The sequence below is a fragment of the Xenopus laevis genome, chromosome 9_10S, assembly GCF_017654675.1.
Source record: "Xenopus laevis strain J_2021 chromosome 9_10S, Xenopus_laevis_v10.1, whole genome shotgun sequence".
Classification (NCBI taxonomy): domain Eukaryota; kingdom Metazoa; phylum Chordata; class Amphibia; order Anura; family Pipidae; genus Xenopus; species Xenopus laevis.
Window position 1 is genome coordinate 42,924,293 of NC_054388.1, and position 12,577 is coordinate 42,936,869.

Below are 12,577 nucleotides of genomic sequence, written 5' to 3' on the forward strand. Positions count from 1 at the left end.
CCACCTCTGTAGAACACTGTGCGGGGCTGCTGTTCCATGGAACATTCTGTAATAATGGCAGAGAAATATTCACAGCTGGGCAATCTCTCTCCCTCTTACTCATGTCTGTATGATATCACAATGGCTTGCCTTTATTAGCATTCTGTTGCTAAGGTCGAGAGGAGATGCTTGTTTAAGTCTCCATGCCCATCCCTAATGCATCTTGTTTTTCATTGATATCAAAGTTTTCTTACTGGTCCCAGACTACAACTGGCCATGAAGAGGGTATATTGTTTTTAAAGTGGTGTATTTGGGTAATTTATTCTCCCCTAACATACTGTATGTCTTTACTGTGTCCCAAACTATGGAGCCACTTGCAGTACCTTTGTTTAGTTTAATAAAGTTAGTAATTGAAGTGGCAATTGGTGTTTTCAGGTCTGGGTGATTTATCCAGTAACAACTCAGCCAATAGATATTATTAAGGGTTTCAGGGCAGATTTGCAAGTGTAGAGTGATATACTCCTAGTTACTATTGGATTTTGTGGCTATGGCAGCTTCAGTGCTAGGTCAATGTGGGAGAGGGTGTTATGGGTAGAGTTGAAACATGTAAATTGTTTGTTTAACCCCTTTAATCTGTGCTCTCCATAAATCAGTTAGATGAAACATGTCTAGCCATTTTACTGGCCAGACTGGTGGGTATAGGCAGCCTATCAAGGGCAACATTAATCACATTGATAAAGTCTCCCATAACTATAGTGGGGGCTAAGGGCAGGGTAGCTATAATTGTGTACAACACATCATCCAAGAATGGTGGAGGAATGTAGACATTAGCAAGGGTCCACGGTTATTGCATAGTGTGTAGATGTAGAATTCGATAGCATCCCCCAGGGTCAGATATAATGATTTGTGAAGAGTAAGTGCATGTTTTTGCTATGAGTGGAGAGACTCCTCTGGAGTAGCTAGAATATGGTGCATGATAGGCTGCAGCTTCCCATGGTTTCTTAAGTGTGGTGATTTTGCTACCATCCAGGTGTGTTTCCTGGGGTACGACAATATGCAGGTTGTATCTTCGCAGGAATTTATTGGCCAGGCCTCTTTTAACGGGGTCAACTAGGCCCCTAACATTCCATGACATTAAAGTAATATTATACATTTACAATTATAGTATATATAATGTGCTTTATTTCATACCACTCCCCTCTCCTCCCCCCTGGCAGTTGTGCCATAACATTTGGTGCCTCTTGGATCAAATTGCAGTGCAGGTAGAGTCTCTCATTGGGTCTTAAAAGATGTCCATTGTAGCAATGCTTCATAGCCTTGTTTTTTAAGTACTATGTTACCCGAAAATATGGCAACTGACACAGTGATCTCACAGTTGTTGTAAGAAATAGCAGGGCCCCATAGGCACTTATGGCCAAATGCCTGATCCATTCAAACTCCTCCCTGATACTGCCAAACCTAATCCTTATTAAAGAAGGGATGCCCAGTTTGCAGCATATACCATCTAGTAGCATATGTATTTTAAAGCTCATCCTATTTATGGACCAATAAATCCATCTACACCCCCCATTAACTTTGCTGTCCTTTTTTCTAGGCCTTGTCAGCCATGGATGAGTTCCGAAACCTGGACCGTGACATTGAAGGATCTGCCAAACGTTGGAAGAAATTTGTGGAGTCTGAGTGCCCAGAAAAGGAAAAGTTCCCCCAGGAATGGAAAAACAAAAATGCCCTCCAGAGGCTGTGCATGATGCGGGCAATACGGCCCGACCGGATGACATATGCTGTCAGGTAAGAGACACGTCTCAGTGATAAGTTGGCCTTTGTCTCATGTTGTGTACTGACCAATGCTGTGCTCTAGGGGAGAATTTGGAATTGCCTTTTATATCCTTAATGAGAAGTTGAGACATGCCTTGACCCCTCCAGACCCATTCTGCCCACTCCCATCACCTTTCCCCATCTCCAGAGTCCTCCCCACCATGAAGGCAGCTTTACAATCAATAGCCAGCCTGGTTCCTTGGCCTGGAAATTCTGTTATGAGACCTACTTACTTCAAATGGTGTAACTGATTTACACCTCCGATTTAAGTGCATTTAATTTGCTGCCTTGACAATCCTACTACCTGATAGGCAGGCCTATTCATAGTGTATAGATTGGGGGGCCTGAACTATCAATGTAGCCTCACCAGCTCTCTAGTTCTCTACCTTCTTATTCTAAGAAACCTTGAACTTTTTTTGACAGTTCCTGCTCATTAACTGTGAATTCCCTATAGATTTTATAGACTATTGAAAGGATAGAATATATCTACATGGGACATAATTTGGGATCCACTTGCTTCTCACACCTGTGGTTCCCCCCAATGTTTATTCAGGATATCAGTCACCAACATTGGTAACTGATGGTTATTGGAATACAGCTGACAGCACCATCTTTCATTTTTTAGGGACTTTGTTGAAGAAAAACTGGGAAGTAAATATGTGGTCGGGAGATCCCTGGATTTTGCCACATCGTACGAGGAGTCTGGGCCTGCGACCCCCATGTTCTTCATCTTGTCTCCTGGTGTGGACCCCCTGAAGGACGTGGAGAAACAAGGTATTATTTCTTCTCTATCTATCATGCAAACAATATTATTTTGTCTCCAACTATATCCTGTAGGACACACTGGTGGGGTTGGACAGCAAAATACACTTATCTAGTGGTTTGAGGACCTGACATTTCCACGGACCTCCCTGCCCATATCAGTCTCCCGGAATTCCTTCTTCTATCCCTGCTGTCTTTTATTTATATACTCACCCCTGCCCCATAGTGATGTGCGGGTCGGGTAAAATTTGACCAGCACCCGACCATAACCCGCACTCCCTCAGCCCGCGCCCGACTTCCGGGCTCCTTTTATAGATCCACACCGCCCCACGGATGATGTCACAAAGATGGCGGGGCGAGCAGGCGCACGTTTATAAAAAAGGAATATCGGCTCAAACCGTCCGACCCACTGATTCCCGCTGGTATCGGGCCAACCCCACATCACTACAGCCCCACTCCAGAGATGGATTTGATGGGCAGGCAGATGTTTCTTTACTGCTGGAACCACTGAAACATTGTATCGGCAGTCAGTTCTCCTCCAAACAAACCCCCAATTACCTCAGTGCCTTGCATGTTGTGTGATTCACCAACCAAAGAAGGAGAATAACAAATGCATCCAAGGCAATGTGGGAACATAATAGATATGCTGCTATCTATTGTTTTTTGATGGAATTAAAACTTCCTTCACAGGCAGAAAACTCGGGTACACTTTTGACAATTGCAATTTTCACAACGTGTCCCTTGGACAAGGCCAGGAAGTTGTGGCTGAACAAGCCTTGGATTTGGCAGCAAAAGAAGGCCATTGGGTTATCCTGCAGGTAAGTGGGTTCTACAGACGATGTAAGGTAATAAACCATTTGGTTACCCATAGCAACCAATCAGCAGGTGCATTTATTGGTATCCTAAAAGTCACCTGCTGCTTGGTTGGTGTGTGTTACTATCTTTACATTGTTACATCTTAAATTACATTCTCACAACACAGTAGGGACAAAACGTACCCTGTATTTCCCATCCTGTATTCCCCAACAACCCCTCCGGCACTTGGCCCTAGATAGAGCTAGGGAAGGGAAGCAAGACAGATATTCCCAATGTAACGGCAGTCTGAATCTGTTACCCGACATGTCTGCTCCCATTTTTATAACAGAGGTCATGTAATTCCCCATTCTCTTCATCTTGATACATAGGTGCCTCACTGAGCTCATTGGCATGAATGACCTGTCCTCATAGAGCCTTATCTTGATCAGAAGGTTATAAAGAAGCCTCAATGCAGCAGTTGTAATAGTAGTGATATCAATGTGTACCAGTGGCAATGATGTGTTAATGGATCAGCCCTCCTGTTCCAAAGTATACTAATGGCAGTGACATGTTTATGGGTCAGTCCCCCCAAGGCCCAAATCACACTAATGGCAGTAACGTGTTTATGGGTCTATTCTCTCTAAGTGTATTAATGGAAGTGACAATTGTATGGGTCAGTCCCTCCTAGATCCAAGTATGCTAATGGATATCTGTTTCATGTTAATTGTGTAGAACATCCATCTTGTTGCCAAATGGCTCAGTACATTGGAGAAGAGGCTGGAGCAACTCAGCGAGGGAAGTCACCAGAACTTCCGTGTGTTCATTAGTGCTGAGCCTGCTGCCTCCGCTGAAGGGCACATCATTCCCCAGGGCATTTTGGAGAATTCCATTAAAATAACCAATGAGCCTCCCACTGGTATGCATGCCAACCTCCACAAGGCTTTGGATAATTTTAACCAGGTAATTTCTACTGTCATTTACTGAAGAAATGTGTATCAAGCATTCAGTTCAGAGTGGACAGGGATTTCTTTAACAGGGCAAAAGCAACTTTGCAGGGGACTACTATTAATATTAGTTAGAATTGTCCAGCCAATGATCCTGAAATGGTTGCAGGTCTCCATCTTACCATTCTGAAGCCATCTAGCATTACTGTCTCCATATTGCTTATGCATCATACTTTTCTGGCTACATCTTACCTTACTGTCTCTAGTTGTTTTGTTGGCCCCCATCTTGCCTCACTAGTTCCATCATGCTGTTGCTGTACTGTCACCATCTTGCTTTTCTGGCTCCATCTTGCCCAGCAATAACCACCTTGCTTTGTTTCTTTTTTTTTTTTTTCCCTACTGTTCCAGCTTGGTCTTCTGGCTCCATCTTGTCACATGGTCTCCATCCTTCACTACTGTCTTCATCTTGTTTTTCTGACTCCAACTTACCCTCTTGTCTCCATCTTAACCTCGCTCACCATCTTGCTCTAGCATAGCATTTCTACCTTCAAGTTCTGCTTTATAGAGTCAAACATGGTGCTAAATTCTGGGCCGGTAATAACATTAAGTCAAATTGATAAAAAATTAGAAAGATTACCACATGGTCCCATAGTTCATGAGCCATACCAAGTGGCAGAATGCTATGGGCATGTAGTAAGCTAGAGACTCGTATTTTAATATCTACTGAAGCGAAAATAAGCAGCAGGTAAAATCTTCTAAATAGTGTATATTTTGCCTTTAATATAAAAGCAGTTTATTTTTAAACCTGACAGCTCCCATAAATAATCCACAAGCCAATAAAGTGAGGTCCTATATTGTATTTTAGGCTTCACCTCAGCATAAATAGGAATATAAATGTTGCCCTAAAAAATATCTGTATTATTAAGTTACTGATAATTTCACTGTGACTTTATTCTGGCATAATAATTTATATAGCAGGTGGCTCCTGTACTGTCCTAAAGCTACAGTGTGTGCCCTATGCACATTAATAAGGACGGGCCATAGTTGCACCCATGAGGGATCCAAGCTGTCAGGATTTCTAAACTGTGTTCCTTCCAGCTATTGTATCTCACATCTACTTCCACCGAAGTAGCCCACACACCCATCTGCTTAATACCTACAATTGCCTTATTGGGTTGTATTGGTCACAAACACAGAATATATGAGGATTCTCTGAGCTAGAATTAATTTACTACAGGTATGGGATCTATTACCCGGAAACCCATTCTCAGAAAGTTCCAAATTATGGGAAGGCCATCTCTCATAGATTAAATTTTAAACAAATAATTAAATTTAAAGAAATGTCATTTTTCTTTGTAATAATTTTTTTTTATCCCAACTAAGATATAATTAATCCTTATTGGAAGCATAACTATCCCATTAGGTTTATAATGTTTAAAAGATTTTTTAGTGATTTAAATTATAATGATCCAAATTATGGACTGATCCCTTATCCGGAAAGTCCCAAGTGCCGAGCATTCTGGATAACAGTTTCCAAACCTATACTAAGTGATGGCATTCGCATTACTCTATTATAGCCAGAGGAACTTACTATGTTTGAAAAGGGCACATTTAGAGCACTGCCGTCTAGAGAAGCCAGTGACAGATTTAGCTACAAGGTTGGGAAATAAGGAACCATTGCTGATGCAGAGCAAATCAAACCAACTACTTTTGCATATATATCCAATATCTTTTGTTTGTTACCGCAGGACACATTAGAAATGTGCTCTAAAGACACTGAGTTCAAGAGCATCCTCTTTGCCCTCTGTTACTTCCATGCCGTTGTGGCCGAGAGGAGAAAGTTTGGGCCCCAAGGCTGGAACCGATCGTACCCATTTAACACCGGAGATCTGACCATATCGGTTAATGTGCTGTTTAACTACTTAGAAGCCAATGCCAAGGTAAGTCTTTAGGGTCTGACCCAGAGTAGTTGCCCCTGTTTACACCAAAAAAAAGGGTTACAGAGAAAAATAATTGAAAATAACTGTCATTAGCCCATTGTTTTTGACCAAAGATGGTCTTCTTCAGGGGAAATTAAATCAAAAATAGAAAGAAAATGGCAGTTTTCTTTCTATTTTTGAATTAATTGCCCCTGAGAAAGACCATCTATGGCTGAAACGCTAATGACATTTATTTTGAATTAATTTTTCTTTGTAACCCTTTTTTTTTGATGTAATACATATATTTTTTATTTTTCACCTGAGTGTGCAATCCTCTACTTGATTCTTGTTCATATTACCTTGGAGACTCTCATGGGGAGCCTCCTCCAGTATATTCACTGGGTGTGCGCCTCCTAACTCTATATGTCCCTGTTTACACCCACTCCACAAATAACAGTCTCCATTTAACTTACCCTTCATGAGAGGAGTACTACTTGGCACCCCAACAGCAATAAATCCTTTCACATACCAAGGCACCAAGTAAATAAGTATGACAACTTCCAGCTCTGAGTGTGACCCACTCACATTATGGGGGAGATGTGTCTGAGATCCCCTCTCATAAGGTTCTTTCATGATCTGGATCATTTAGTGATTATTAACTTGAGTGTTACAGATGCTGTAAATAATCTCCCTCGTCCCCTATCTGATCTTTATTGAACCTCTGAATGAATTTCACTGCCTCTTAGGAAATACTCAATACACAACTTATTTCTTAAGTTGAGGGTCATTAGAACAAAATTATCAGAGAAAGAGAGAGCTTTTTGGGCAAGTAAACCTGTTTATGGACTCTACCAAGGTAATCAATGTGTAGCCCTACTCATGCTTAAAAACCAAATATGCTTAGAAATTAGTGTGACCAGTATATGGAACAGTATTGCTCCCTCTAGTGACAGCTCTGCTTCCATTCCTGACTCTCCTCCCTATACCCACTCATAGTTTCTTTTTACCTCAGGTGCCATTTGATGATCTGCGCTACCTGTTCGGGGAGATTATGTATGGGGGTCACATTACAGATGACTGGGATCGGCGGCTCTGCAGGACATACCTGGAGGAGTTTATTAAGCCAGAGATGTTGGAAGGGGCCCTGTATTTGGCCCCTGGCTTCCCACTTCCTCGTAACATGGATTATAATGGATACCATCAGGTAGTGGCAGTGTCAATTACTTCACATTTGACTCACAGGGGTCTCCCAACTGTATCTGCTGAAGACTGTAGGAACTGTTGAAAGTAAATTGTTCTCTTCTTTCTGTCTAAGGGAAATAATATTTGTATAAATACAAATATACAGAGTAGGAATGTTCTGGGTACATAGTTAGAAATAAACTTGTACTGTACTGTCTAGGAGAAACAATATGGAAACTCCTACCCATATGCATAAAAATAAATATACAGAGAACAAATGTTCTAGACACACAGTAACCCATATCCTCATACTGTACTGTCTAAGGCAGTGATCCCCAACCAGTGGCTTATGAGCAACATGTTGCTCTCAGTGGCCTTAAAGCAGGTGCTTATTTTTGAATTACTGGCTTGTAGGTACGTTTTGGTTGCATAAAAACCAAGCACACTGCCAAACAGAACCTTCTGTAGGCTGCCACTCCACACGGTGCCACCAAATAGCAATCATTGCCCTTATTTGGCATCCCCAGAGGCTTTTCTCTGTTTATTCTGTAAATTCTGTTTACTTTTGAATGTGGCTCAAGAGTAAAAAACTTTGGGAACCCCTGGTCTAAGGGAAACAATATGGCACCTCCTACCTATATGTATAAATGCAAATATACAAAGAATAAATGCTCTGGGCACACAATAAGTTATACCCTCGCATATTTTGTCCCAGGGAATGATTATATGGAGGATAAAAGCAATTTTATTCTTTGTAAGATTAAATTCATATTGCATTTAGGGTATCAGCCCTGATGATCAGGCGACACAAATAGACTTCTGGCCTCTCATAAAAGCAAATGAAATAATTTAGTAGTCTGAATCAATCTCTGTTCTGGAGATTATAGAATAGATTGCACAAGGGAACAAGAAGATAACATTTTTATGTTGACCAATAGATCGGAGTTATGACAAAAAAAACCTTTACAGATAATAACATGATTTATTCCACTGAACTAAGCACAATTCAGCAGAAACAGCCCCCCAAGTTTGTTCATAGCCTGCACAAAGAAATACCATAAAACTATGGCAGCATAAGTATTCTCCTGTACATAGCACTATTCAGCAGGAACAGTCCCCTAAATTTGTTTATAGCCTATACAGAGAGATAACTGCACAAATGACATCCCTCTCCAACATAATGTAAATAATAAATGTTTCCTGTCTCAGTATATAGATGACACCCTTCCACCAGAGTCCCCTTACCTGTATGGCCTGCACCCCAATGCCGAGATCGGTTTCCTGACTCAGACTTCAGAAAAGCTCTTCCGTACAGTGCTGGAAATGCAGCCTCGAGACAGTAGCGCAGGGGAAGGAGGCGGGGCAACCCGAGAGGAAAAGGTACGTTAATACATAATGCAGGTTTTGTCTTGCATGTAGTAAGCCATAGTTTTGTGATTTTCCCATAAACCTACTTATCTATTTCCAAAACCCCTTTGTCAATCTTCCTGTGACCACATATGCAGCCAAATGAGCAGATAGTTTTCAATCTAGCCTCCCATTTTTAAATTCCTTGGCCCAGCGAGGCTTTCTTTAAGGCCAGTGATAGAGAGTCTGAAGGTCACGAAGCAACAGTGAAAGTCCCTCTTGTGTAACTGTAACACAAGAATCAATCCTGTACCAGAGAGCCTGCACTCTAGAAGAATTACTTTTACCCATAAATCTTTGATAAAAATTCATTATTCTCAAAACCATGACTACGTATCGCTTAGATACGAAACGCGTCAGGATGCAATGGTTTTAATGTATTTTGAAATAAAGCAATAACTTTTACTCACTACAAGAGGTTTCCGGAGTGCTTGCTGACTTTTTCCTAAATTCTCAAAACCAGGTCAAAGCAACGCTGGATGAAATTCTAGAGAAGCTTCCAGACGAATTCAACATCCCTGAACTCATGGCCAAGGTGGAGGAGCGAACCCCATACATAGTGGTCGCCTTCCAGGAGTGTGAGAGAATGAATGGCTTAACCAGCGAGATCAAGCGCTCCCTCCGTGAGCTGGATTTGGGCTTGAAGGTAAGGCTTATGGGATAATTATGTTGCTGCCAGGGGCATAACTATAGAGAACCCTGGAACTGTTAGCAGGAACCACAATGTATATGGGCTGACACACAATTTTAACATGAGATTGCAAAATTGTAGATTGCAAAGATGAGTAGGTGGTCTAGGAATACTGAAGGTATGGCTAAGTAGATAGAGGTATTGCTTGGGCAGATCTGTGCATTGCCCTTATCACATCATTTTAGACATGCTGAGAGCTATGTCAGCACCTACTGTAATGTCCAGACTGCACAGAAGAGTGGGAGTCCTTTTGGGGACCCGGTGACATTGAGATCCCAGACCCCAGAATTGGGTGGCGTATTGGTGGATTATGGGTTTTTTTTGCTGTAAAGGGCCAACGTGAGGTAGGAAAATGTCAAGTATATGCTTTAGATAAACAGGCAGTGGTCTCACATAGGGTCCTTGCTCTAGGAACAGCATTTTAACATCTTAGGCTAGGGCCTGCTTCTGGACTTTGGTGGATTTCTTGAATTTCACTTCTTTTTCTCCAGGGTGAACTGACAATGACCAGCGACATGGAGAACCTGCAGAATGCCATCTTCCTGGACCAGGTGCCAGAATCTTGGACCAAGAGGGCCTATCCATCAATGGCCGGACTTGCAGGCTGGTTTGTAGACCTACTTAGCCGAATCAAAGAGCTGGAGACATGGACTGGAGACTTTGCTTTGCCTTCTGCCGTGTGGTTAGCTGGATTCTTTAACCCTCAGTCCTTCCTCACTGCCATCATGCAGTCCATGGCCAGGAAGAACGAGTGGCCCCTTGATAAGATGACCCTGCAGTGTGATGTGACCAAGAAGAACAGAGAGGACTTCAGCAGCCCACCCCGTGAAGGAGCTTATGTCCATGGTTTGTTCATGGAAGGTGCCCGCTGGGACACACAGGTAACAAGCTCACTTCTTTATCACCAAGTCATTTTTCTTTTTTTTTTTTAAAGTTCATCCTTATTTAAATCCTCTATTAATATACTAACAAGGGCATGGGAAGTGCTCTAACCTAGCTTTAGTAGGTGCATAAGAATAGGTAGGGAGTCATAAAAATGGATTACCAATCAGTCCATGCAGAATTCCTGCAGAGCCTGCATTTTAATGGATTTTTTAATTATATACCGTACTGAGTGAACTAGGTCAATGTGACCTTATCAAACATAACCCAATCTTTGCACCCTCTCTAATTCCTATGTCCATTTGGAGACCAAAACTATTTTAGATGGGGCCTTACCAGTGGAAGAATAACCCCCTCCTTCCACAAATCGATGGCCCTTTTAATACGGCTAAAGACCTTATTTGCCCCGGGTGCTGTTGACTGGCATTGCTTGCTACAGCCAAGTTTATTATCTACAAGGTATTTTTCCATTATGGATTTGCCTAGTGGCTTGTATATTTTTACATCCCAGGTGCAGGACTTTACATTTATCAACATTGAATCTCATTTGCCACTTAGCTGCCCAGATTGCCATTTTGTCAAGATCCTGTTGCAAGGATGCCACATCTTGGATGGAATTAATTGGGCTGGATAGTTTTGTGTCATCTGCAAACATGGAGTCCCCTAAGTCAAGTCATTAATGAACACGTAAAATAAAATTAGAACCAATAACGAGCCCTGAGGGACCCCATTAAGAACCTTACCCCAAGTAGAGAATGTACCATTAACAACCACCCTCTGTACCCGAACCTGTAGCCAGTTTCCTATCCATGTGCAGACGACTTCATTAAGCCCAACAGACCTTAGTTTAGAAAGCAGTTGTTTGTGGGGCACAGTATCAAACGCTTTGGCAAAATCCAAATAAATCACATCTACTGCTCCCCCCTGTTCAAAATCTTACTTACCTCATCATAAAAAGCAATCAAATTTGTCTGACATGACCTATCCTTCATAAAGCCATGCTGATTGTTGCTCATAATGCCATTCACTAGGACAACATTTTGAATGTGATACCTCAACAAGCCTTCAAATAATTTGCCCACCACAGATGTCAAATTTACTGGCCTATAATTTCCAGGTGGAGATTGTAATCCTTTTTAAATTTCTGAATTCCCCCAATCCGTAGGTGCCATACCAGATGAAAGCAAATCTGAGAAAATCAGTAATAGAGGCCGGTCTAAAACTGAACTTAGCTCTTCTTAGAACGCATGAGTCTATGCCATCTGTCCCTGGAGCCTTGTTCATATTCATTTTTATTAAAGCTTTATGAACCATATCCTGATTCAGCCACTGACTAGATTGAGCTGAGCCAATAGTGCAGCTATGACAGATTATGCTTTTGGGTATCTAAGTGGAAGAGGATATTTCGCTGGACATGGTTTCCATGGTAATCTACCAGTAGATAGGTAAAAATAAATGCATTGGCAGGATTTATCAACATACCTGTAAATCTTGTATCAAGTGTTAATCTGAAGCTGATTTGCAACTACCAATCCCAGCATTTTCTACTGAAGCCGATGGCTGGTTCTGTATTAAACCATTTCTGTTTTGCACCTTCTAGACGGGAGTCATCATGGACAGTCGACTCAAAGACTTAACGCCGGCCATGCCAGTTATCTTTATAAAAGCCGTCCCAGTAGACAAACAGGAAACACGCAATGTGTATCCCTGCCCCGTCTATAAAACCCGCCAGAGGGGCCCAACGTATGTGTGGACATTCAATCTGAAAACAAAGGAGAATCCATCCAAGTGGGCCCTGGCTGGAGTTGCCCTGCTTCTGCAAATATAAAAGCCCAAAACTTCCTTATGTGCCAAGATGTTTTTTGACATGTTACAATGTCCTTATTCCTCACTGTTACCTTTAATTTATTGTGCCAAAAGTTGTAATAAATTTTTTTTATTACTTACAATTATTTTGAGGTGCAATGCTAGGGTAAATCTCTGTAGGAATAATCAGAGATCTGATTTAAAAGGTTCCATTCATTTTAATGTTAGCTTCTCTATTCCCATGTCTTTTTGCTCCCCCTTCTTACTTTCTTACAGCTTCTTTCCATCCCTATTCTCTATTACTTCTTAGCGAGACAGAAAATCTTTCAGTCTCTCTAACCCAGGGGTCCCCAACCTGTTTTTCTACCCGCGAGCCATATTCAAATGTAAAAAGA

General features: G+C 41.7%; 1 protein-coding gene across 2 annotated transcripts in view; it reads left to right on the top strand.

The window, feature by feature from the left end:
* Window positions 1–12,325, top strand: part of dnah9.S (dynein, axonemal, heavy chain 9 S homeolog) — an 89,095-nt gene extending 76,770 nt beyond the window's left edge. For both annotated transcript variants that reach the window (XM_018238559.2, XM_018238560.2), the window contains exons 61-70: window positions 1,574–1,767; window positions 2,420–2,568; window positions 3,247–3,374; window positions 4,084–4,311; window positions 6,044–6,235; window positions 7,227–7,418; window positions 8,606–8,776; window positions 9,267–9,449; window positions 9,986–10,375; window positions 11,977–12,325. In XM_018238559.2, coding sequence (XP_018094048.1) covers window positions 1,574–1,767; window positions 2,420–2,568; window positions 3,247–3,374; window positions 4,084–4,311; window positions 6,044–6,235; window positions 7,227–7,418; window positions 8,606–8,776; window positions 9,267–9,449; window positions 9,986–10,375; window positions 11,977–12,204 — 2,055 coding nt within the window. In that variant the 3' untranslated portion in view covers window positions 12,205–12,325. The remainder of the gene's footprint in view (window positions 1–1,573; window positions 1,768–2,419; window positions 2,569–3,246; window positions 3,375–4,083; window positions 4,312–6,043; window positions 6,236–7,226; window positions 7,419–8,605; window positions 8,777–9,266; window positions 9,450–9,985; window positions 10,376–11,976) is intronic.
* The last annotated feature ends 252 nt before the right edge of the window (window positions 12,326–12,577 follow it).